The following is a 23,499-nucleotide window of genomic DNA, read 5'->3' on the forward strand; positions in this document are numbered from 1 at the left end:
ATTGTCTGATCGCTGCAGGTCCAACTAATAGGACCCTCAGTGATCACGAAAACTTGGTTCCCTTGTTCCCTGAGTCAATAGGGTGGCAGTGCACATGCCTGGCTGCTGCTCCATTGACTTGCTAAGAAACTTCTGAAGAGAGTAGAGTGCTGTAATCCTCAATCTTCAGCAGTGCTATAGTGAGTGAATAAAGTGGTGATTGAGCATGTAGGCTGCCACTATATTCACATGGGAGTCAAGGGACCCCCCACCAATCAAATATTTATCACCTATCTTGTGATAGGTTTTAATCTTGCGATAACCCCTTTAAAGGGGTACTCTGGCCCTGGACATCTTATTCCCTATTCAAAGGATAGGGGATACGATGTCTGATCATGGGGGTCTCGCCACTATTTCCAGCACGGCATCCCAGTCATCTGAGCACGGAGCAAACTCAGTGCTGGATGACTGTCGACTACAGCCGCTATGCCGCTATTCATGTATGGCAGTAGGCATGACGGCTACGCCTCCCATAAACATGAATGGAGGGGGCCTGGCGTGACGTCACAAACGTGGAAGCTCCGCTGCCTTTGGATAGGGGATAATGTTTTTTGTCAGAGTACCCCTTTAAGTTCAACCCTATGCAAAATTCCTAAACTATAATGTCTAGTATAATTTGAGTGAAAAATTGTTGACATTTATAATATATATATTTTTTATTTTTTATTTTTTTTTTCACCAATTGTGTTCAGAAACAAGGAGACTATGAATAACCATACCCAGTGACTTGCAATGATCTCGGCACAATAGTTCAATAACGTGCTGGCATTGAGTTCTTCTGCTGTCTGATAGAAACGGATACAGTTCCTCGCATTGACCAGTGACATGACACCCTTTTCACACCTACCACAAAGATAAAAACAATATTTTTCTGATTATTCTACATAAATGTCTCTCTCAAGCCATATAGTACATACAAAAAAACAAATACAATAAAGCTTGAGGAAAAACAATGTACCGTTCTCTCAAGAGTTGAAGCTGAAATCTATTTGCAAGCTTCATCAATTCTGTTAAATAGACATCATCTTCCCGCAAGTCCAGCTCATCTGTATAGATCCAACGAAGCATTGCCATAGTCACCTCGGGGTTAGAATCTGAGGATAGATCAAGCTATGGTAAACAATGCTTTATTCTGTACACTGTAACCTCACAGAGATGCATTTGTATTATAAAGATTTAAAGATTAATTTATTTATATTTAATTTACACAAATTTAGAGGGAGTCAGCCCGAACTTTGCTCAGGCTAACCTGTATAGGCCACAGCAATTACCAAACAGGCTGCATGCACCAGGTTAAAGTTGCAAAAACTCCACATTTACAACAGTAGCAGCTGACAATTTAATGTTGTTCAGCTTATGTGCACCATCACTATTCTCGAAGATAAAAGGTATCATAACCCCTTAAAGGGAACATGACCCCATGAAAATGCAGTCAAATCTGGAGACATCATGTTGTAGAGCAAAAGGAGCAGAACAGATAAAGATATAGAGTAAAATATTTAGTATAACTTGTAATTTATTAATTGAATTCCTGATTTCTTTGTACTTATTAATCTATTGGGTGGTCTAACTGAATGAGTTACAGTCTTTTCTGTATGAGACAGCTGTCAATTACCTAGTAGGACCGCCCACTGGACTCTTTGACTCAGAATAAGGAGAGATTTAAATGAAAAGGCTACAACATACACTAAATCTTTTATCAATCTTCTCTGCTTCTGCTGCTCTATAACATGATTCTGGCAGATCAGACTGCTTGCCCAATGTTATGGGTTCCATTTAAAGGTAATGTGTCACCTATTTAACTTTATTTTTTATCTAGAGATTAAATTAATTTGTCCAAATTTTAATATATTTTTGGAAATGTTTATTTTTTTCCCCACTTGTCAGGAAATATGAAACATAAAACAATAATGTTTCATATTTCTCATTGTTGACCAGAAGAGGGAGCCAACATGGCAGAATCTACAACAAAGTGTAACATGGCTGCTGCAAATTTAGCCTTACCCTTCTCCCCGCTGGTGACCTCCCACCTCCCTTCTTTTTTTGGAGTGGAAAAGGAGGAAGTACAATATTTCAACACCATTGTGCAGTGCCATTTTGTTTGGGTCTGCACTGTGGTAAACTACAGCTTCTATTGATTAAGAGAATATTCAGACCAGTCTGAACTAGTGTTTCCATCTGGATTTTGCAGGTGAAAAATCAGCAGTATATGATGACATTTTAAGGCTTCCTGAAGACAGGTTTTTTTGTACAGAATATTTTATTTTTTCCTGTGTGATGCAGTTTTTGTCCCCCATCCCCCAAATAAAAATGCAAAAGTTTCTATGCATTTTTATGTCACGTTTTTCTCACTACAAGTCATGTGATTCTTTGATCATGTGATTTGAGGATTTCTATTAAAAAAGGGTATAACAAAACGCAAATATATTTACACAAGCTTTTTCTCTACCTGACATTTAATGACAAGTCTCTTTAAATATACTCCAAAATTCTGTGTTATTTAAAGAGAAACTGCAGCTTGTTCACCCGCACTAAACCCATTGTATTATTCTAATTGTTACACATGCACACCATCTATCTGGTGTAGGATTCTATTATGGCACTTGTAGTCCGCTGGAGGTATCCTCCATTGTATGCATTTTTTATGCTGGGGATCGCCCCTAGCAATGGACTACAAGGGCAGGATCTGCTCCCCCAGTATAAATGCACAACCGCATTTGGGGTTGAGCACCTCCTGCCATTTGAGACCACGTTTTTGTTGTTGTTTAAATTTTATACTTGGAGGTGTGTAAACTCCATATGTAATGCGCCTTGAACATCTTCCAGGCAGCATTAAGGTAGCACCTGTGAGGCCATGCCCCTATATTAGCCAACTTAGGTGGGGCTTGCAGTCTGCCTCCTTCCTCCCATTGTATGTGTGCTTAGCCACGCTGGAGGGTACCTGGGAGGACGCTGTGAGTGGCCTAATGCTGCCGTAATTGCCCACTGGCCCCTGTTTTGCTTATCACACACAGGCAGGTTTAGCGTTCAGTCCCGTGCCATTTGAGAAACCTTGGCGTTGGTGTGTGGGCTCTAGTATGTCCTTCATATACTGGCGAATGTCTCAATTTTAACATCAGTGTTGAGGGATAGCCAATGTCATTGTATACATCTACCACAGTAGTGTACCTAAATTCCTGTATTGTATTACTGCACTAAACCCAGTATAGTGGGTTATTAGTGTGGGTGAACAGCTGTAAAATGAGGGGTCGCTTACCTAAATCTGTTGGTTATGTGCAGAGTTATGGTAAATAGTTTTATTCCTAATGCGCACTGGAGGCGGGGAGCCAGCTTGCCGAGCTCCCTAGCCTGCCACCAGCTTGATTATGCAAAATCTTCACTCTTAGGTCACTGGGATGTGAGAGCCAGTGGGGGGAGGTGAATGCTCTGCTGGAAATGGAAGTTGGGTGTAGAAAGGCTTCAGTGGTGAATAAAGATGCGCTCACTCCCCCCAACTCTGCCGTCTCTCTCGTCCTATTGACGCGAGAGTAAGAATTTGAATAATCAAGCCGGGGTGAGTCGGGGAGTGAATATAGATGAGGCAGGGGAGTTTGGCCAGTTGGCTCCGCGCCTCCAATGTGCACTGGAGCGCATTAGGATTAAAACTATTTACAACCATAACTCTGTACATAATCAACAGATTTAAGTAAGTGACCCCTGAGCTGTTCACCCGCACTATAACATAGTATTCTGGGTTTGGTGTGGGTGAACTAGCTGTCAGATTCTCTTTTAAATCATTATTTTAATAGTTTGGTCATTTAAATTTGCATTCATAAATTTCATACCAATTAGGTTTTACTTATTAAATTTTAACTTTTTTTTTTCTTATTTCACTTTGAGTCCCTCTAGAAGACGTGAACAGGCAACTGCTCGATCAGTACATTGCAGTACTAAATGTAATGAAGGAGATTGTCATTTGGAGAGGTTTCACTGTGGCTTCCACCACTTCCTCTAGTGGTGGTTGTATACGGACAACATGCATATGCAGATTTGGAACTCTGTATAATAAAAAAAACTGACAAAATGAATTGATCAGGGGAATGCTTCAGAACAGAAACGCAGGATCATCCTGCATTTCTGTTCTGAAGCATTCCTCTGATTGATTCACTGCACGCGGACAGGAAGGCTGCAGGAGGACCTCATATCTTATCCTCTGTTCCATTGTTGTGTATGGTGTGCACAACAACTTGGCTTAAGTGCCAGTTACATTCAGCGATTCCCCCAGCAATGCTGTTTTATGCTATGGAGTGCTCTTGTCTGTTTATAAAATTAAAAAACAAAACAGACCTACAATACTATAAAGATACATTAATAAATGTATTTGAACACCATTTTTCCTATTTAAATAGTAACATATAATACATAAAAATAGTATTGAAATACGGACATTAAAAGGTTCTCACCATTATCAATAAATGTGTGATTGCCGTTGGACAGACTTCCGAGACCCCCAGTGATCTTGACAACAGAGTTCCCAGTGCTAGCTTCCAAGTGCTGGCAATCTCCAGTGCTAGTCATCCCCAAAGCAAAGCCAGGAGCGGTAATCATGCCCTGCTGCTTCATTCACAAGGGGCCCCTGGGGTCCCAGAGGTTGACCTGCAGTGATCACACATTTATCACCTATGCTGCGGATAGGCGATATGTGATTTTATTACGAAATTCCTCTACAATTTGTACTGAACTGAGAAACATGTAAATATAGAATCTAGTTAAATCTAATTGTAAAGTGAATGTATCATCTAAATTTTTATACTGAATAGAGCCAGATACTGAAACTTTTTTTTTTTTAATCAGTCTTTTTCCTGTCTGTAGATTTTTTTTTATTTCACTTTTATTACATTATTATGTAGGCAGCCATATTGCATGAGCTTCCTAACAGCATTTAAAAGATATATTTTACAGCAAGTTTTACGGGAAAGTTTTCTAGGCATGCACTCTGACCCCTGCAGAGGTTACTGTGCAGAGAGATGGGAGAAGGTGAACTCGGTCCATCACATCTTGTGACCCAACTTCCCCTAACTAGATTTCTCTACAGAACAGGTCGTGTCAGCTTACTATTAAGTTTTACAGCCAGACAGAAAACTGCAAGAATTAATTATTATTAAAAATATAGATATAAAGTGAAACATTTTAGAAAATATCCCCTAAAAGTCTGTTGTTTAACATAACATTCCCTTTAAAGAGCAGAACTCTTTTTTCTCACCTGACAGGTTTAGTTCCTTTGTAGATGCCAAATTGGCCAGACTCCATGCCTCACTTCTGGCAGCCAACACAAACTTATGAGCATTCATCTTCTGGTCTCCAACTTTTATCTTCAGGTCACTGAGGCACAAAAGGAAAGGAATATTTGAGACTGGTGTGATCTCTTACCGCTTTACAGCCTTATAACAATCGTTACCTAAAATCATTTCATCAACTATCCGTCATAACACAACCACATCACTGCCTATAGTAAAGAGACTTGTACCCCATGATAGATAGGTAGGTAGGTAGATAGATAGAGATAGATAGATAGGTAGGTAGGTAGATAGATCGATAGAGACAGACAGGATAGATTTTTTTTGTGCTACTGTTGCTAAATAAATAATAAAAAAAATATATCTTTGTATATCGAGAGCAATTTCTGCAAGTATTACATTTTGGAAACCTGTCATCACTTTCATGATGCCTGAGCCATGAGTCATTGGGGTGGACCCATACCCAGCTGGCCTTGATAGATTTATCCCTATACCTAAACAGAAAGACCTTTATCGATCAAGGCTGGAAGGGTGGAGAGAATCAGGCAGTATAAAAGTGATGACAGGTTTTCTTTAACCACAAAATAAATTTACTTACTTGAAGTACTGTGGTGCTAAACAATTTATTCTCTATTCAAAAGAAAGGGATAAGTGCCTGATCGCAAGGGTCCGATCGCTGGGACCCACTGTGATCTCCCGCCTGGCACCCAGCTCTCCCCATGCACAGAGCGGGGTCAACACCTCTCCTCCATGCATCTCTATAGGAGGGCCAAAGATACAGCATTCGTGTATCTTCAGCTCTTCCATAGAGAGTCATGTTGACCACCACTTCGTGCGGGACAGGGGTTTACAATCTTCTTGTACTGAGCAGAGATCACTCAGTGCACAAGAAGAGAGGCTCCAAGAAGGAGATCGCAGGTGGTCCCAGTGGTCGGACCTCCCTGCGATCAGACATTTATCCCCTACCCTTCGGAGAATAGCGTCACAGTACTTCGAGTTTTTTGCTAGTTATTTTTTTGTGGTTAAATGTTATTAATTGTTATAATAATATATTAAAAAGGCTTTAAAAGTGCATTTTTAGCAAAGTGTTCTACAGCTATGTGGAGGAAAAAGAATAAAAGCACAGAAATAATGAGTTAGGTGTAGGATTAGTTGGAGTTTAAAGCACAAATACTATACAGAAGTCCCCCGACATACGATCATTTCAACATATGACGGCCTATCAGAGGCCATCATATGTTGAAGGCAGCATCAACATACAATGCTCCTGTGTGTAGGGGGTCATCTAAAAAACGGCTATCTGGCAGCGCTGACTGTTTCACTTAATGTGCCCCATTCGCCCCGCTGAATGCTACTCACATGTCCCTGCCGCTTCCGCCCGTCATTTCGCCGCTGCCCTGTTGCTGTCATCACTTTGCAGCTCACATGTAGTAGTGATACAGCAGCAGAGGAGCGGCGAACAGATGGGTCAGAGCGGCAGGGATGCGCGAGTATGATTCATGGTACGAATCCCTCAACATACAATGGTTTCAACAAACAATTGTCCGTCTAGAACCAATTGCCATCGTATGTTGAGGGACCACTGTATAACACACAGAATGAAAAACAAAATACTGAAATTGTACTTTATTTACCAATTCTAAAGAATATATAGATTTATATGTACTACCTGAAAAACCTCTTTAGAAAAAATAAAAACACTCAAAATAGAAATATTAGGTAACAACAAGAGGGGGCAGCTAAAAAAATAAATAAAAGCCTATGGTGGTCATTATTGGTAAAGGAGGTGCAAGTCATATAAACAATCTTAGGCCCCTTTCACACTGCTGCCGGTATGTCCCGTCAAATTCGGCTGTCAACCTCCCTTTTTTTTTTTTTGCAGTTTGACAGGTCATAACGGCCAATAACAGGTCCCGATGGACCCCATTATAGTCAACGGGGTCCGTCGGGCGCCGTTATTTTCCAAGAGAATAGCTAGAGAAAAAGACAGTGCAAGCACTATTCTCAATCCTAAAACAACGGGCTTCACACTGCCGGAGACAACTGGCAGGTTTTTGCCTGTGTGCATGTATCCTAAAAGTAGCAGGCATACAATTCCATGAAAAAAATTGTACTGCAAGGAATAAAATTGGTCATACTAGGATACATGATAGTCTACAATGAAAACATACAGGACTTCATACAGAATATCAATGAATGGAATCAGTGGCAGGAATGCAAGTTACAGAACAGGAAACCTGACCAGTGCAAGAATCTGCAAGAAACTTTCTCCGTTACAGCTTTCTACTCATATCCTGTGATAAAAGTTCCTATCCCAGAAGTGCACAGGAACTTACTTTGCAATAAGTTAGTAGTCATACTGGTCACCACTGCAGAAAACCCAGTCATTTTTTTCTATTTCACTGGAATATTAAGTCACATGCTTGTAATACATCTGAACACCAAGACCCTAACTAAAGGAGTGTATCCCAACCAAGGTGCCTTCAGGATGTTGCAAAACTATAACTCCTAACAAAACTCAGGTGGCAGTTCCTGGGCGCGCCGGAGAGAACAGCACAATAATCATTCTCATGGATAGAAGAGGGACGGCTGCAGTGTAATATGCAAGTGTTTCTCTCAATATTTTATGGTGCTCTCAGGGTTTTTTGCACCAATAAGCACAAATAGAAAAAACATTTGCAATTTTTTTTATACTACAGTATAACTAAAAGTTATGGGCCACAATTAAACAAGGTACTTTCGGTGTTCAAAAACTGCAAAATATACTGGTCGTAAAAGTGAAATTGGTGGAATATGTATATAATGTATGACAATTCAGTGTAAGTATTATATATTGGAACATGACCATTGAAACCTAAAATATTGCACAAACGTTAAAGAACACCCGGGGAGATTTATCCGATTCAATTAGATAGCTTCTTTCATTTTTAAAAAGGCCTCTGAAAAACAGCAATCTGACTGGTTGCTATGGGCAACTGCTCCACTGTTCCTCTGTTTTTAAATTCACATATAATTGTATAAGGGAACTGTAACTTAACTGTTTGGTAACATTTTTAGCGACACTGTCAGCAGTTTTGACCCCTTAGAACTGGTGACAGCAATGAAGGTGTACCTTATTGATTAATATGTAGACGGACCAAGTAAACCATGTGACAGTCAGAAATAGCTGCCCAGAGTCAGGGAGTGATGCCTGCTTCCATGCACTTCTCCCAGTTTGTTCTATTAATTGGGGTATTAGCAGTGAGACCCTGTCTGATCAAAGCTTTTGACATGACTGTCACATGTCAAAAGTTTTTTTGTTTTTTCTATTACAGGTTAAAGGGGTATTCCGGCCAAAGACATCTTATCCTTTATCCAAAGGATAGGGGATAAGATGTCTAATCGCAGAGGGCCCGCCGCTGGGACCTCCGATATCTCCGTGCAGCACCCGCATTCAATGCCAGGCTGCTGCTCCAGTCGCGAAAACCTCTGTTTCCTGGACTGGAGAAGTGACGTCACACCCCGCCCATTCATGTCTACGGGAGGGGGCATGACGGCCGTCCCAACGCCGCAATCAGACATCTTATCTTCTTTACTCTGGATAGGGGATAAGATGTATTTGGCCAGAATACCCCTTTAAGTCACTTCAGTTCTTATAAATCACATACTGACTGGACTATGGAGGATGCTTCCCACAAATCAAGTTGCACCCTATTCTACCTTATTTTTTTTATTGCAAGGGTGTCCCAGCAAAAAGCTCTGAGAAAACCTTGTGTTACAATCAGATTTGGTCGCACATTTCACACACAGCATTGCGGTTAAATGCGTCACAGCATATGATATGAGCTTTTTAAAACTCTATTCATTTGCACGGTTTTGTAGTTTGTTGAAGATTTTTAACCCCAACATATATGCATGGAATTTACACTGACGGAGCTAATAAAAGTCATACGGAGGAAAGTGGTCATCTTGGAAAATCAACATTCCCACATTGCTAAAAACCACAAACACATTCCACATTACCAAGCATTCTAGGTATGTACAAGTCATGGATAAATGGATGATGGGCCCATGACTACTTTAACACTGGCAGCAATAGGAAGTTTTAAGATTACAGTGCTCAGCTATCTCCAGCAGCACCCATATGCAATAGGGTGACAGTGCGCACATGTGACCACCACTCGCTTCTAACAGGAGACTCAAGACTCCATTATTATGATCAATGATATCATCAAAGCAATGGACACCATAACACAACCACTGGACCCCATTAGGATCCGTCGGGCACAGTTGATGTCCATCGTTCAATGCATCTGGCAACTGAGGTCATGGTTGTTGTAACGGCAGTCAAGCTAAAGATGTAAACAGAGCCTTAGTTACACATCTTTGTTGAGTAACAAAAAGAGTTTGTCATATCTTCCGCTAAAATGAAGAGGTTGCAATCAACAGTGTGACTCAATATGTGTGACTTTCTATAGAAGACTTAGTCAGGCCTCCACAACTGCTTTCCTATACATATAGGCCGGCATGTCTCATTGTAGTGTAAGTGAAGCATTCCTTTTTATTGTGTGCTGGTGATGTGTAGGAGCACCACATTTATTAAATGGTCACAGAGACTTTGATAAATTTTGTGCAGGTCACATTTTCTGAAATTTCTTTCTTCACATACACCAAAAAGCTACGCTAAGTCTGGGCTGGTGTCATTTTAGAGACTTTTCAGTGGCTTTGCGCCTTTTTTGCGCCTTTTTACAAAAAGGTGCAGTTTATAAAACCCTTCCATATCATGCATTGCCAAAATCAGTGGATTGCAACTCAAAATCAGCAAAAATGTGTAAAACAATTTAGCACATTTTGGAGGGTTTCGTTTTCACACTGTACAATTTATGGTAAAAATGACATGTGTTCTTTATTCTGTGGGTCAATATCATTAAAATGATACCCATGGCTAGATGTTTTTATATTTTTGTACCGCTTAAAAATAAAAAAATAAAAATCTAAAAACTTTTTGTTCAAAATCAGTAATCTAAAATCGCCCTATTTTGACCACCTATAACTTTTTCATTTTTCCGTATATAGGGCGGTAGGAGGGCTCATTTTTGGCAACGTCATCTGTACTTTTTATTGATACCACATTTATACATTTTAGATCATTTTTTTATAAAAATTTTTGGGAATAAAATGTGACAAAATGTTTTATGCTTTTTGGGGGTAAAATGGGAAAAACTGAAAATGTTCTTTTTTATTGGGGGGGGAGGGGATTTTTCACTTTTTTAAACTTTTTATTTTAACATTTTTCAACTTTTAACATTTTAAATTTTTTTTTAAACACTTTTTATGCCCCCATCGGGGACTATCTATAGCAATCATTTGCTAGCACTACTGTTCAGTGCTATGCATAGGACATAGCATTCATCAGTATTATCGGTGATCTTCTGCTCTGGTCTGCTCGATCTGAGACCAGAGCAGGAGATGCCAGAAGACGGACGGAGGCAGGTGAGGGGACCACTGTCCGCCATTACAGATGATCGGATCCCCGTGGCAGCGCTGCGGGCGATCCGATCATCTATTTTAACATGCGCACTGCCGCAGTTGCCGTGATCTGTACTGATCACGGCATCTGAGGAGTTAATGGCCACGTCATCCATTACCAGCGGGTCCCCAGCTGATGCTAGCCGGAACTTGCCGTGTATGACGTAAGCACCGATCCGATGCTCGCGGTCATACACAGGGCCTAAATGTACATTTACGTCCGTGGTCGTTAAGGGGTTAAATTAATAAGCAAAGTAGAATGAAATACATCCCAGCACCTTTCATCTTTAATAGATTTTTCTGGCTTACATACATCTATGCAACTGGGATGTAGCCAACCACTGGTATGGCTTTATTTCTCTCTTAATGGGGTACTCCGCTTCGAGACATCTTATCCCCTATCCATAGAATTACATTGAGGGGGCGTGGCCTCGACGTGAGGCCGAGCCTCCGCCCCGCATTGTCAGTCATTCGGAAGTTGGCTCCGTGCACTGGATGTCTGGGGTGGAGTACCCCTTTAAGTGTTTAGACATTGCAAAACACAAGAGTCACTTTTAGAACTAATAATACCCCATCTTGTGCCTGAAACCTCATAATATCTGTCCCACTGATATATGCAGAGGAAATGTTCATTGTTGTCTGACTTTGCTGCAATATGGCATGCCAACTGTGACCACAGATCAGCAGACATGGAATGAATTTGTCTGGGACTGTTCACTGAGGCGTCACCATCCAAGGTTCATATAGATAACCAACTGCCAATAAAACTGTAAAAAAATATTAAAATATCTAAAGACACGTAATGCCTGAAAAAGTGGGTAGGATTTAAGGCACAGAAATAATGCTGTTTGAGTTGGAATGTGGATATAGAAAATGTTTATACAAAATAAATGTAAGGCCTTTAATAAAAAAGAAGATTCTGAGAAAATGAAAGCACTCGTCTATTTTAGCATAAGCAGTTTGACTACAAGGAAGAAATATCCCTCCGACTGACCTGTACTGCTCCTGTTGGTACAAGTGAGCGACAATTGCCAGCAGGCGGCTGATGAAGGAGTCGTCAGAAGCCTCTTTGTTTGTCTGCGCTGCTAGAAGGGTACATTTCTTCTCCGTATCTGCCAGTTTCTGCTGCAATTTCACATATTCCTGGCGTAGAAGAGCCAAGTGTTTCTGCAATTTGCCCACTTCCTCTTTAACAGAAAATTAAACAAAAATGAAGATGAAATAAGAAGATATTCAAACATTACAATTCTTAAAGATGCTGTGGATCAACAAAAAAAACGTAAAAATCACGTCCAGTAAAATTCCATTATTTTGGTTTGCTTATTGTTCTGGGTTATCGGGAGAAATTTGACAAGTTTATAATATTTAACAAGGGTAAATGCACACTAGACTGATCAGCAGCAAAGCCGCACAAAATCCTCACAGGTTTTGCCTCAGATTTGCTGTAGATTTTTCCTTCCCCAATGACACAAAATGACATGCTACAGATTTTAAATCCCATTTACTTAAAGGGGAACTCTGTTACTAAATAACTTATCCCCTATCCACAGGATTTGTGCACGGAGCTGTGTCGGCCGCCGCACTGAGCGATGGCCGTCATGCCCTCTCCATGCATTTCTATGGGAGTGGGAGATACAGCAGTCGTGTGTCTATGGCTCTCCCATAGAGATGCATAGAGGAGGCATGTCTGCTGCGGTTTTGCTACACAAATTTCTGAAGCAGAAAATCGGCAGTATATCAGACTAGTGTGCATTGACCCTAATGGTAGCCAGAAATAAAATCCTAAGAAACTTTGTTACAGTGACCATGACCTACAAACCGCCATCTTTGTTTAGTCCTCTGCTTATGGTCCTGTGGCAACAGTTTGGATCTAGAAACAAGCTCTGGAATGCCCCTCTCAGACATGAATTGGGGGGGGGGGGAGGTGGGGGGCGAGGAGTTTCCTGACATTACAAAGGGGCGTGGTGTGATGTCATGTCTCCGTCTCGGGACCAGCGCCGGCACAGAATGTCGAGAGCTAAATGGAGATTGCAGGGAACATAGCAGCGGGACCCCTGTGATCAGACATCTTATCCCCCATCTTTTGAATAATGGATAAGATGTCTAAGACTATAATACCTCTTTAACCCTTTACAGAAGTTACGTAAACTGCATAAAACAGCCACCATGGCTGTTTTTGGTTACCTGCCCACCTCCAGTGACCCCAAGCAGGCTGAAAGGAGCTAGGGTTCCCCTGCTTTCAAGATGATCCCCCCCCCCCACATTTATTAGACATATATGGCATATCCTGTAGATATGGTCTAGATTGGATTACCCCTTACTCCGGTGGAAAACTTTTTTTTTTTTTTTTAATCAACTGGTGCCAGAAAGTTAAACAGATTGGTAAATTACTTCTATTAAAAAAATCTTAATCCTTCGAGTACTTATTCGCTGCTGAATACTACAGAGGAAATGTTTTTTTTTTTTGAACAGAGAGCTCTCTGCTGAATCATGACCTCAGTGCTCTCTGCTGACATCTCTGTCCATTTTAGGAACTGTCCAGAGCAGCATGTTTTCTATGGGGATTTTCTCCTACTCTGGACAGTTCTTAAAATAGACAGAGATGTCAGCAGAGAGCACTGTGCTTGTGATATCAGCAGAGAGCTCTGTGTTCCAAAAAGAAAAAAAATTCCTTCCTAATACATACTGGAAGGATTAAGATTTTTTAATAGAAGTAATTTACAAATCAGTTTAACTTTCTGGCACCAGTTGATTTAAAAATAAAAAAATAAAAGTTTTCCACCGGAGTACCCCTTTAAATCTGGGCAGCAGCAGCAGATAAATCTGCATTTGGGAGGCAAACACTGTAGGAGGTTTCACCAAACCTGAAGGTGCTCACAAGTATTTACACTCACAGGGGATATTTCCCAATCATGGAACTGTGTAATGTAATGGTGAAAGTAAAGAAAGTTAATAAAAAGACATTGTAAGTCCAGCTCCTCTGCCAAAGGTCTGTGCACCAAGCTGTGACCAACTCCTGGAGGCCCCGTGATCCCGGTGACAATCATTGGCTGGCTGTACGTGTATAGTAAAGGCATGTTAAGAAATACAGACACAAAGGGGTTGTGTATAAATGGTGACATCAGGATCACACATTACTACTGCTGCAAAAAAGCGACAAACATGACAGATTTCACATGGAAATGTCTCTGTAATATCTGCTGATTCTGCTGTAAGTTTTTTAATATTTAGTGTACAGACTCTCTCCAGGTTCCTTACATGGATATATGGAACCCAGAGAAAGCCTGTACAATCGGTATAAAAAACTGAAGATAATACAATTACACATACCCTGATCCCATGTTATACTTTAATCCAGGAGTCACTTAAAGGGGTACTCCGGTGAAAAACTTTTTTTTTTTTTTTTTTAAATGAACTGGTGCCAGAAAGTTAAACAGATTTGTAAATTACTTCTATTAAAAAATCTCAATCCTTCCTGTACTTATTAGCTGCTGAATACTACAGTGGAAATTGTTTTCTGTTTGAAACACAGAGCTCTCTGCTGACATCACGAGCACAGTGCTCTCTGCTGAGATCTCTGTCCATTTTAGGAACTGTCCAGAGTAAAAGGAAATCCCCATAGCAAACATATGCTGTTCTGGACAGTTCCTAAAATGGACAGAGATGTCAGCAGAGAGCACTGTGCTCATGATGTCAGCAGAGAGCTCTGTGTTCCAAACAGAAAAGAATTTCCGCTGTAGTATTCAGCAGCTAATAAGTACAGGAAGGATTAAGATTTTTTAATAGAATTAATTTACAAATCTGTTTAACTTTCCGGCACCAGTTGATTTAAAAAAAAAAAAAAAATAAAGGTTTTCACCGGAGTACCCCTTTAACCCCTTAAAGACTCATGACGTACATGTACGCCATGAGTCCGCTCCCAATCTATAACGCGGGACCACGGCGTTAGAGGCCGGAACCCATGGCTAACAGCGCGCGGCATTGATCGCTATTAACCCTTTAGACGCTTTTTTTTTTCCTCTCTCTCTCCTTCCCTCTGTGCCAGAAGGTGGGAGCGGGTTGGGGGGAGACGTTAATAATGATTAGGTATACTTTTTAGATGTAAACAAGTATAAGTTGGTTATATGGTCTTTTTGACTGGTGCTGCTATGTATATCTGAATTGTATACTGTAGTTTTGGAAATTTTACTATTACAATAAAGTGGTAAAATTAAAAAAAAAAAAAAACTGTAGACGCGGCGTTCAAAGTTGAACGCCACGTCTAAAGTGAAAGTGAAAGCATGCCGGTTAGCTCAGGGAGCTGTTCGGGATAGCCGCGGCGAAATCGCGGCATCCCGAACAGCTTACAGGACAGCGGGAGAGCCCCTACCTGCCTCCTCGCTGTCCGATCGCCGAATGACTGCTCAGTGCCTGAGATCCAGGCATGAGCAGTCAAGCGGCAGAATTGTCGATCACTGGTTTCTTATGAGAAACCATTGATCAATGTAAAAGAACAGTGTGTGCAGTGTTATAGTCCTATGGGAGCTATAACACTGCAAAAAAAAAAAAAGGGAATAAAGATCATTTAACCCCTTCCCAATTAAAACTTTGAATCACCCCCCTTTTCCCATATAAAAAAATAAAAATAAAACTGTGTAAATAAAAATAAACATATGTGGTATTACCGCGTGCGGAAATGTCCGAATTATAAAAATATATCGTTAATTAAACCGCACGGTCAATGGCGTGATCACAAAGGAATTCCAAAGTCCAAAATAGTGCATTTTTGGTCACTTTTTATATCAAGAAAAAATGAATAAAAAGCGATCAATAAGTCCGATCAATGCAAAAATGGTACCGCTAAAAACTTCAGATCACGGCGCAAAAAATGAGCCCTCACATCGCCCCATACGCGGAAAAATAAAAAAAGTTATAGGGGTCAGAAGATGACAATTTTAAATGTATAAATTTTCCTGCATGTAGTTATGATTTTTTATAGAAGTACGACAAAATTAAACCTATATAAGTAGGGTATCATTTTAATCGTATGGACCTACAGAATAAAGATCAGGTGTCATTTTTACCGAAAAATGTACTGCGTAGAAACGGAAGCCGCCAAAATTACAAAATGGCGGGTTTTTTCAATTTTGTCTGACAATGATTTTTTTTTCCATTTCGCCATAGATTTTTAGGTAAAATGACTGATGTAATTACAAAGTAGAATTGGTGGCGCAAAAAATAAGCCATCATTTGGATTTTTAGGTGCAAAATTGTAAGAGTTATGATTTTTTAAAGGTAAGGAGGAAAAAACGAAAATGCAAAAACGGAAAAACGCTGAGTCCTTAAGGGGTTAACCTTGTGTTATGATGTATGCTTGTCTACTTCACTAATAATTTTACCCTAGACCAGTGGTCTTCAACCTGCGGACCTCCAGATGTTGCAAAACTACAACTCCCAGCATGCCCGGACAGCCAACGGCTGTCCGGGCATGCTGGGAGTTGTAGTATTGCAACATCTGGAGGTCCGCAGGTTGAAGACCACTGCCCTAGACTATGCCCTGCCCTTAGTTCAAGAAGATATTGCTACAGCAGCGTCTCACTATTTAAAGTGGGAGGGTGGCACAATTGATCTGTAATAGTGATAGATGCCACGTGTCTACAGTATCTCTGGCAGGAAGCCTAAAGCTACGATCAGTCTCCTAAAACCTTCCGCACAGGAGGATATTGTGCCTCGTGACCTGCTTCACTTTCACTGTCAGCAATAGCCCATTGTTTGATACAGGTCCATGTCTACTCTCTAAACCAGTGTTTCCCAACCAGGTGGCCTCCAGCTGTTGCAAAGCTACAACTCCCAGCATGCCCAGAAAGCAAAAGGCAGAACTTTCAACGGGGATCCAGATTCCACCAAAAGAATAAACATGTTCTGCTCAGAAAAGTCCATTAGTCAGTGGGACTCAGACGCTTATTTTCACAGAAAAATTGCTAAGGAAATTCAAAATATATGGATTTCAGCTGTAACACCACTGCTCAATGTACTATTGCCATAGACTGTGGCTGCTGTGCCATGTCTCAATACATTCCTATGAACTGCCACAGTACAGTGCATCATATGGACCGCAGCCGATGTGCCACAGTACAGTGCATCATATGGACCGCAGCCGATGTGCCACAGTACAGTGCATCCTATGGACTGCAGCCGATGTGCCACAGTACAGTGCATCCTATGGACTGCAGCCGATGTGCCACAGTACAGTGCATCCTATGGACTGCAGCCGATGTGCCACAGTACAGTGCATCCTATGGACTGCAGCCGATGTGCCACAGTACAGTGCATCCTATGGACTGCAGCCGATGTGCCACAGTACAGTGCATCCTATGGACTGCAGCCGATGTGCCACAGTACAGTGCATCCTATGGACTGCAGCCGATGTGCCACAGTACAGTGCATCCTATGGACTGCAGCCGATGTGCCACAGTACAGTGCATCCTATGGACTGCAGCCGATGTGCCACAGTACAGTGCATCCTATGGACTGCAGCCGATGTGCCACAGTACAGTGTATCCTATGGACTGCAGCTGATGTGCCACAGTACAGTGCATCATATGGACCGCAGCCGATGTGCCACAGTACAGTGCATCATATGGACCGCAGCCGATGTGCCACAGTACAGTGCATCCTATGGACTGCAGCCGATGTGCCACAGTACAGTGTATCCTATGGACTGCAGCCGATGTGCCACAGTACAGTGTATCCTATGGACTGCAGCTGATGTGTCACAGTACAGTGTATCCTATGAACTGCAGCCGATGTGCCACAGTACAGTGTATCCTATGGACTGCAGCCGATGTGCCACAGTACAGTGTATCCTATGGACTGCAGCCGATGTGCCACAGTACAGTGCATCCTATGGACTGCAGCCGATGTGCCACAGTACAGTGCATCCTATGGACTGCAGCCGATGTGCCACAGTACAGTGTATCCTATGGGCTGCAGCTGATGTGCCACAGTACAGTGTATCCTATGGGCTGCAGCTGATGTGTCACAGTACAGTGCATCCTATGGACTGCAGCCGATGTGCCACAGTACAGTGCATCCTATGGACTGCAGCCGATGTGCCACAGTACAGTGCATCCTATGGACTGCAGCCGATGTGCCACAGTACAGTGTATCCTATGGGCTGCAGCTGATGTGCCACAGTACAGTGTATCCTATGGGCTGCAGCTGATGTGTCACAGTACAGTGCATCCTATGGACTGCAGCCGATGTGCCACAGTACAGTGCATCCTATGGACTGCAGCTGATGTGTCACAGTACAGTGCATCCTATGAACTGCAGCTGATGTGCCACAGTACAGTGTATCCTATGGGCTGCAGCTGATGTGCCACAGTACAGTGTATCCTATGGGCTGCAGCCGATGTGCCACAGTACAGTGCATCCTATGGACCGCAGCCGATGTGCCACAGTACAGTGCATCCTATGGACCGCAGCCGATGTGCCACAGTACAGTGTATCCTATGGACCGCAGCTGATGTGCCACAGTACAGTGTATCCTATGGACCGCAGCTGATGTGCCACAGTACAGTGTATCCTATGGACCGCAGCTGATGTGCCACAGTACAGTGTATCCTATGGACTGCAGCTGATGTGTCACAGTACAGTGTATCCTATGGACTGCAGCTGATGTGTCACAGTACAGTGTATCCTATGAACTGCAGGTGATGTGCCACAGTACAGTGTATCCTATGAACTGCAGGTGATGTGCCACAGTACAGTGTATCCTATGGACTGCAGCCGATGTGCCACAGTACAGTGTATCCTATGGACTGCAGCCGATGTGCCACAGTACAGTGCATCCTATGGACTGCAGCCGATGTGCCACAGTACAGTGCATCCTATGGACTGCAGCCGATGTGCCACAGTACAGTGTATCCTATGGACCGCAGCTGATGTGCCACAGTACAGTGCATCCTATGGACCGCAGCCGATGTGCCACAGTACAGTGCATCCTATGGACCGCAGCTGATGTGCCACAGTACAGTGTATCCTATGGACTGCAGCCGATGTGCCACAGTACAGTGCATCCTATGGACCGCAGCTGATGTGCCACAGTACAGTGTATCCTATGGGCTGCAGCTGATGTGCCACAGTACAGTGTATCCTATGGACCGCAGCTGATGTGCCACAGTACAGTGTATCCTATGGACTGCAGCTGATGTGCCACAGTACAGTGTATCCTATGGACTGCAGCTGATGTGTCACAGTACAGTGTATCCTATGAACTGCAGGTGATGTGCCACAGTACAGTGTATCCTATGGACTGCAGCCGATGTGCCACAGTACAGTGTTTTCTATGGACTGCAGCTGATGTGCCACAGTACAGTGCATCCTATGGACTGCAGCCGATGTGCCACAGTACAGTGCATCCTATGGACTGCAGCCGATGTGCCACAGTACAGTGTATCCTATGGACTGCAGCTGATGTGCCACAGTACAGTGCATCATATGGACCGCAGCCGATGTGCCACAGTACAGTGCATCATATGGACCGCAGCCGATGTGCCACAGTACAGTGCATCCTATGGACTGCAGCCGATGTGCCACAGTACAGTGTATCCTATGGACTGCAGCCGATGTGCCACAGTACAGTGTATCCTATGGACTGCAGCTGATGTGTCACAGTACAGTGTATCCTATGAACTGCAGCCGATGTGCCACAGTACAGTGTATCCTATGGACTGCAGCCGATGTGCCACAGTACAGTGTATCCTATGGGCTGCAGCCGATGTGCCACAGTACAGTGTATCCTATGGGCTGCAGCCGATGTGCCACAGTACAGTGCATCCTATGGACTGCAGCCGATGTGCCACAGTACAGTGTATCCTATGGACCGCAGCCGATGTGCCACAGTACAGTGCATCCTATGGACCGCAGCCGATGTGCCACAGTACAGTGCATCCTATGGACCGCAGCTGATGTGCCACAGTACAGTGTATCCTATGGACTGCAGCCGATGTGCCACAGTACAGTGCATCCTATGGACCGCAGCTGATGTGCCACAGTACAGTGTATCCTATGGGCTGCAGCTGATGTGCCACAGTACAGTGTATCCTATGGACCGCAGCTGATGTGCCACAGTACAGTGTATCCTATGGACTGCAGCTGATGTGCCACAGTACAGTGTATCCTATGGACTGCAGCTGATGTGCCACAGTACAGTGTATCCTATGGACTGCAGCTGATGTGTCACAGTACAGTGTATCCTATGAACTGCAGGTGATGTGCCACAGTACAGTGTATCCTATGGACTGCAGCCGATGTGCCACAGTACAGTGTTTTCTATGGACTGCAGCTGATGTGCCACAGTACAGTGTTTTCTATGGACTGCAGCTGATGTGCCACAGTACAGTGCATCCTATGGACTGCAGCCGATGTGCCACAGTACAGTGTATCCTATGGACCGCAGCCGATGTGCCACAGTACAGTGCATCCTATGGACTGCAGCCGATGTGCCACAGTACAGTGTATCCTATGGGCTGCAGCCGATGTGCCACAGTACAGTGTATCCTATGGACCGCAGCTGATGTGCCACAGTACAGTGCATCCTATGGACCGCAGCTGATGTGCCACAGTACAGTGTATCCTATGGACTGCAGCCGATGTGCCACAGTACAGTGCATCCTATGGACCGCAGCTGATGTGCCACAGTACAGTGTATCCTATGGACTGCAGCCGATGTGCCACAGTACAGTGCATCCTATGGACCGCAGCCGATGTGCCACAGTACAGTGCATCCTATGGACCGCAGCTGATGTGCCACAGTACAGTGTATCCTATGGGCTGCAGCTGATGTGCCACAGTACAGTGTATCCTATGGGCTGCAGCTGATGTGCCACAGTACAGTGTATCCTATGGACCGCAGCTGATGTGCCACAGTACAGTGCATCCTATGGACCGCAGCTGATGTGCCACAGTACAGTGTATCCTATGGGCTGCAGCCGATGTGCCACAGTACAGTGTATCCTATGGACCGCAGCTGATGTGCCACAGTACAGTGTATCCTATGGACTGCAGCCGATGTGCCACAGTACAGTGCATCCTATGGACTGCAGCCGATGTGCCACAGTACAGTGTATCCTATGGGCTGCAGCCGATGTGCCACAGTACTGTGTATCCTATGGACCGCAGCTGATGTGCCACAGTACAGTGTATCCTATGGGCTGCAGCCGATGTGCCACAGTACAGTGTATCCTATGGACCGCAGCTGATGTGCCACAGTACAGTGTATCCTATGGACTGCAGCCGATGTGCCACAGTACAGTGCATCCTATGGACTGCAGCCGATGTGCCACAGTACAGTGTATCCTATGGGCTGCAGCCGATGTGCCACAGTACTGTGTATCCTATGGACCGCAGCTGATGTGCCACAGTACAGTGTATCCTATGGGCTGCAGCCGATGTGCCACAGTACTGTGTATCCTATGGACCGCAGCTGATGTGCCACAGTACAGTGCATCCTATGGACTGCAGCTGATGTGTCACAGTACAGTGCATCCTATGGACTGCAGCCGATGTGTCACAGTACAGTGTATCCTATGGACCGCAGCTGATGTGCCACAGTACTGTGTATCCTATGGACTGCAGCCGATGTGCCACAGTACAGTGCATCCTATGGACTGCAGCTGATGTGCCACAGTACAGTGTATCCTATGGACCGCAGCTGATGTGCCACAGTACAGTGTATCCTATGGACTGCAGCTGATGTGCCACAGTACAGTGCATCCTATGGACTGCAGCTGATGTGCCACAGTACAGTGTATCCTATGGACCGCAGCTGATGTGCCACAGTACAGTGTATCCTATGGACCGCAGCTGATGTGCCACAGTACAGTGTATCCTATGGGCTGCAGCTGACACTATTCCCCCACTGACTGACAGTACAGAGCAGCGAGACCAGCCTGGCGCACAACTGGACTTCCGCCCCCTGCCGTCGGCCGCAGCCCCATTGCTCAGTGACCTGCCAGCAGACACCAGTCCCAAAGCCCCCCCGAGGTTCCCCCAGGGCCACTTCTTTACCTTCCGCCATGATGGATCCGCCCGGCTGGTATCGCGAGAAGAGCGGGTAGATGGGAAGTAACACAGGCGGGCGGGGTGAGGTAGATCCCGGGGGATGTTAGAGAAAGGAAATCCATTGACTCATTCGCTGCCTTTGTGTTTTCGATTTGTGGTGAGAAAGCGTTTAGCGCCATCTAGGGAAGGAATGAAGGAAAGGCCATCCGTCCGGTAGTGCATAGAGTAGAGGGCTCCAGGGCTGGACGTGGTGCTGGGCTTTACAGTAACAATAACATGAAGGAGGCGTAAGGTCAGATGACCGGAAGGATACATATAATGTAATAGCACGCACTAGCTGTACTCAGGGAAGAATGTCTTTTTACTTACGATACAGAAAGAAACATTCCAATACCGAATTCATACAAACTCATGAGGGGGAGGGGAAAGAAAGGCAAAGGATGGCAAAACATTAATATACTTTCTAATATACTTCATAAGGAAATGTTATTTCCTTTTTATAGAAATCATGACTTATAAAATTATGGCTTGTTCAAGCTGGAGCACAGGCATGGACAAAGTCTAGTAAGTGACTGTCTGATAGGATTCCTCTGTGTTCTCTCCTGTCTGATAGGACTCCTCTGTGCTCTCTCCTGTCTGATAGCACTCCTCTGTGCTCTCTCCTGTCTGATAGTATTCCTCTGTGCTCTCTCCTGTCTGATAGCACTCCTCTGTGCTCTCTCCTGTCTGATAGCACTCCTCTGTGCTCTCTCCTGTCTGATAGCACTCCTCTGTGCTCTCTCCTGTCTGATTGGACTCCTCTGTGCTCTCTCCTGTCCGATAGGACTGCCTCCTCTGTGCTCTCTCCTGTCTGATAGGACTCCTCTGTGCTCTCTCCTGTCTGATAGCACTCCTCTGTGCTCTCTCCTCTGTGCTCTCTCCTGTCTGATAGCACTCCTCTGTGCTCTCTCCTGTCTGATAGGACTCCTCTGTGCTTTCCCCTGTCTGATAGGACTCCTCTGTGCTTTCCCCTGTCTGATAGGACTCCTCTGTGCTCTCTCCTGTCTGATCGGACTCCTCTGTGATCTCTCCTGTCTGACAGTACTCCTCTGTGCTCTCTCCTGTCCGATAGGACTGACTCCTCTGTGCTCTCTCCTGTCTGATAGGACTCCTCTGTGCTCTCTCCTGTCTGATAGCACTCCTCTGTGCTCTCTCCTGTCTGATAGCACTCCTCTGTGCTCTCTCCTGTCTGAAAGGACTCCTCTGTGCTTTCCCCTGTCTGATAGGACTCCTCTGTGCTCTCTCCTGTCTGATTGGACTCCTCTGTGATCTCTCCTGTCTGACAGTACTCCTCTGTGCTCTCTCCTGTCTGATAGGACTCCTCTGTGCTCTCTCCTGTCTGATAGGACTCCTCTGTGCTCTCTTCTGTCTGATAGTACTCTCTGTGCTCTCTCCTGTCTGATAGGACTCCTCTGTGCTCTCTCCTGTCTGATTGTACTCTCTGTGCTCTCTCCTGTCTGACAGGACTCCTCTGTTATCTCTCCTGTCTGATAGCACTCCTCTGTGCTCTCTCCTGTCTGATAGGACTCCTCTGTGCTTTCCCCTGTCTGATAGGACTCCTCTGTGCTTTCCCCTGTCTGATAGGACTCCT

General features: G+C 44.0%; 1 protein-coding gene across 1 annotated transcript in view; it reads right to left on the reverse strand.

Annotated features, from left to right (window-relative positions):
• The window catches only part of ANKFY1 (ankyrin repeat and FYVE domain containing 1), a 61,930-nt gene extending 39,786 nt beyond the window's left edge, over window positions 1-22,144 (reverse strand). The window contains exons 1-5 of the mRNA XM_056556406.1: window positions 21,876-22,144; window positions 11,818-12,010; window positions 5,282-5,400; window positions 998-1,133; window positions 759-882 (exon numbers count right to left, since the gene is read on the reverse strand). Of these exons, the coding sequence (XP_056412381.1) occupies window positions 759-882; window positions 998-1,133; window positions 5,282-5,400; window positions 11,818-12,010; window positions 21,876-21,885 (582 nt within the window). The 5' untranslated portion in view covers window positions 21,886-22,144. The remainder of the gene's footprint in view (window positions 1-758; window positions 883-997; window positions 1,134-5,281; window positions 5,401-11,817; window positions 12,011-21,875) is intronic.
• Between the last annotated feature and the right edge of the window lie 1,355 nt (window positions 22,145-23,499).

This window comes from Hyla sarda, chromosome 2, assembly GCF_029499605.1.
Source record: "Hyla sarda isolate aHylSar1 chromosome 2, aHylSar1.hap1, whole genome shotgun sequence".
Lineage (NCBI taxonomy): Eukaryota > Metazoa > Chordata > Amphibia > Anura > Hylidae > Hyla > Hyla sarda.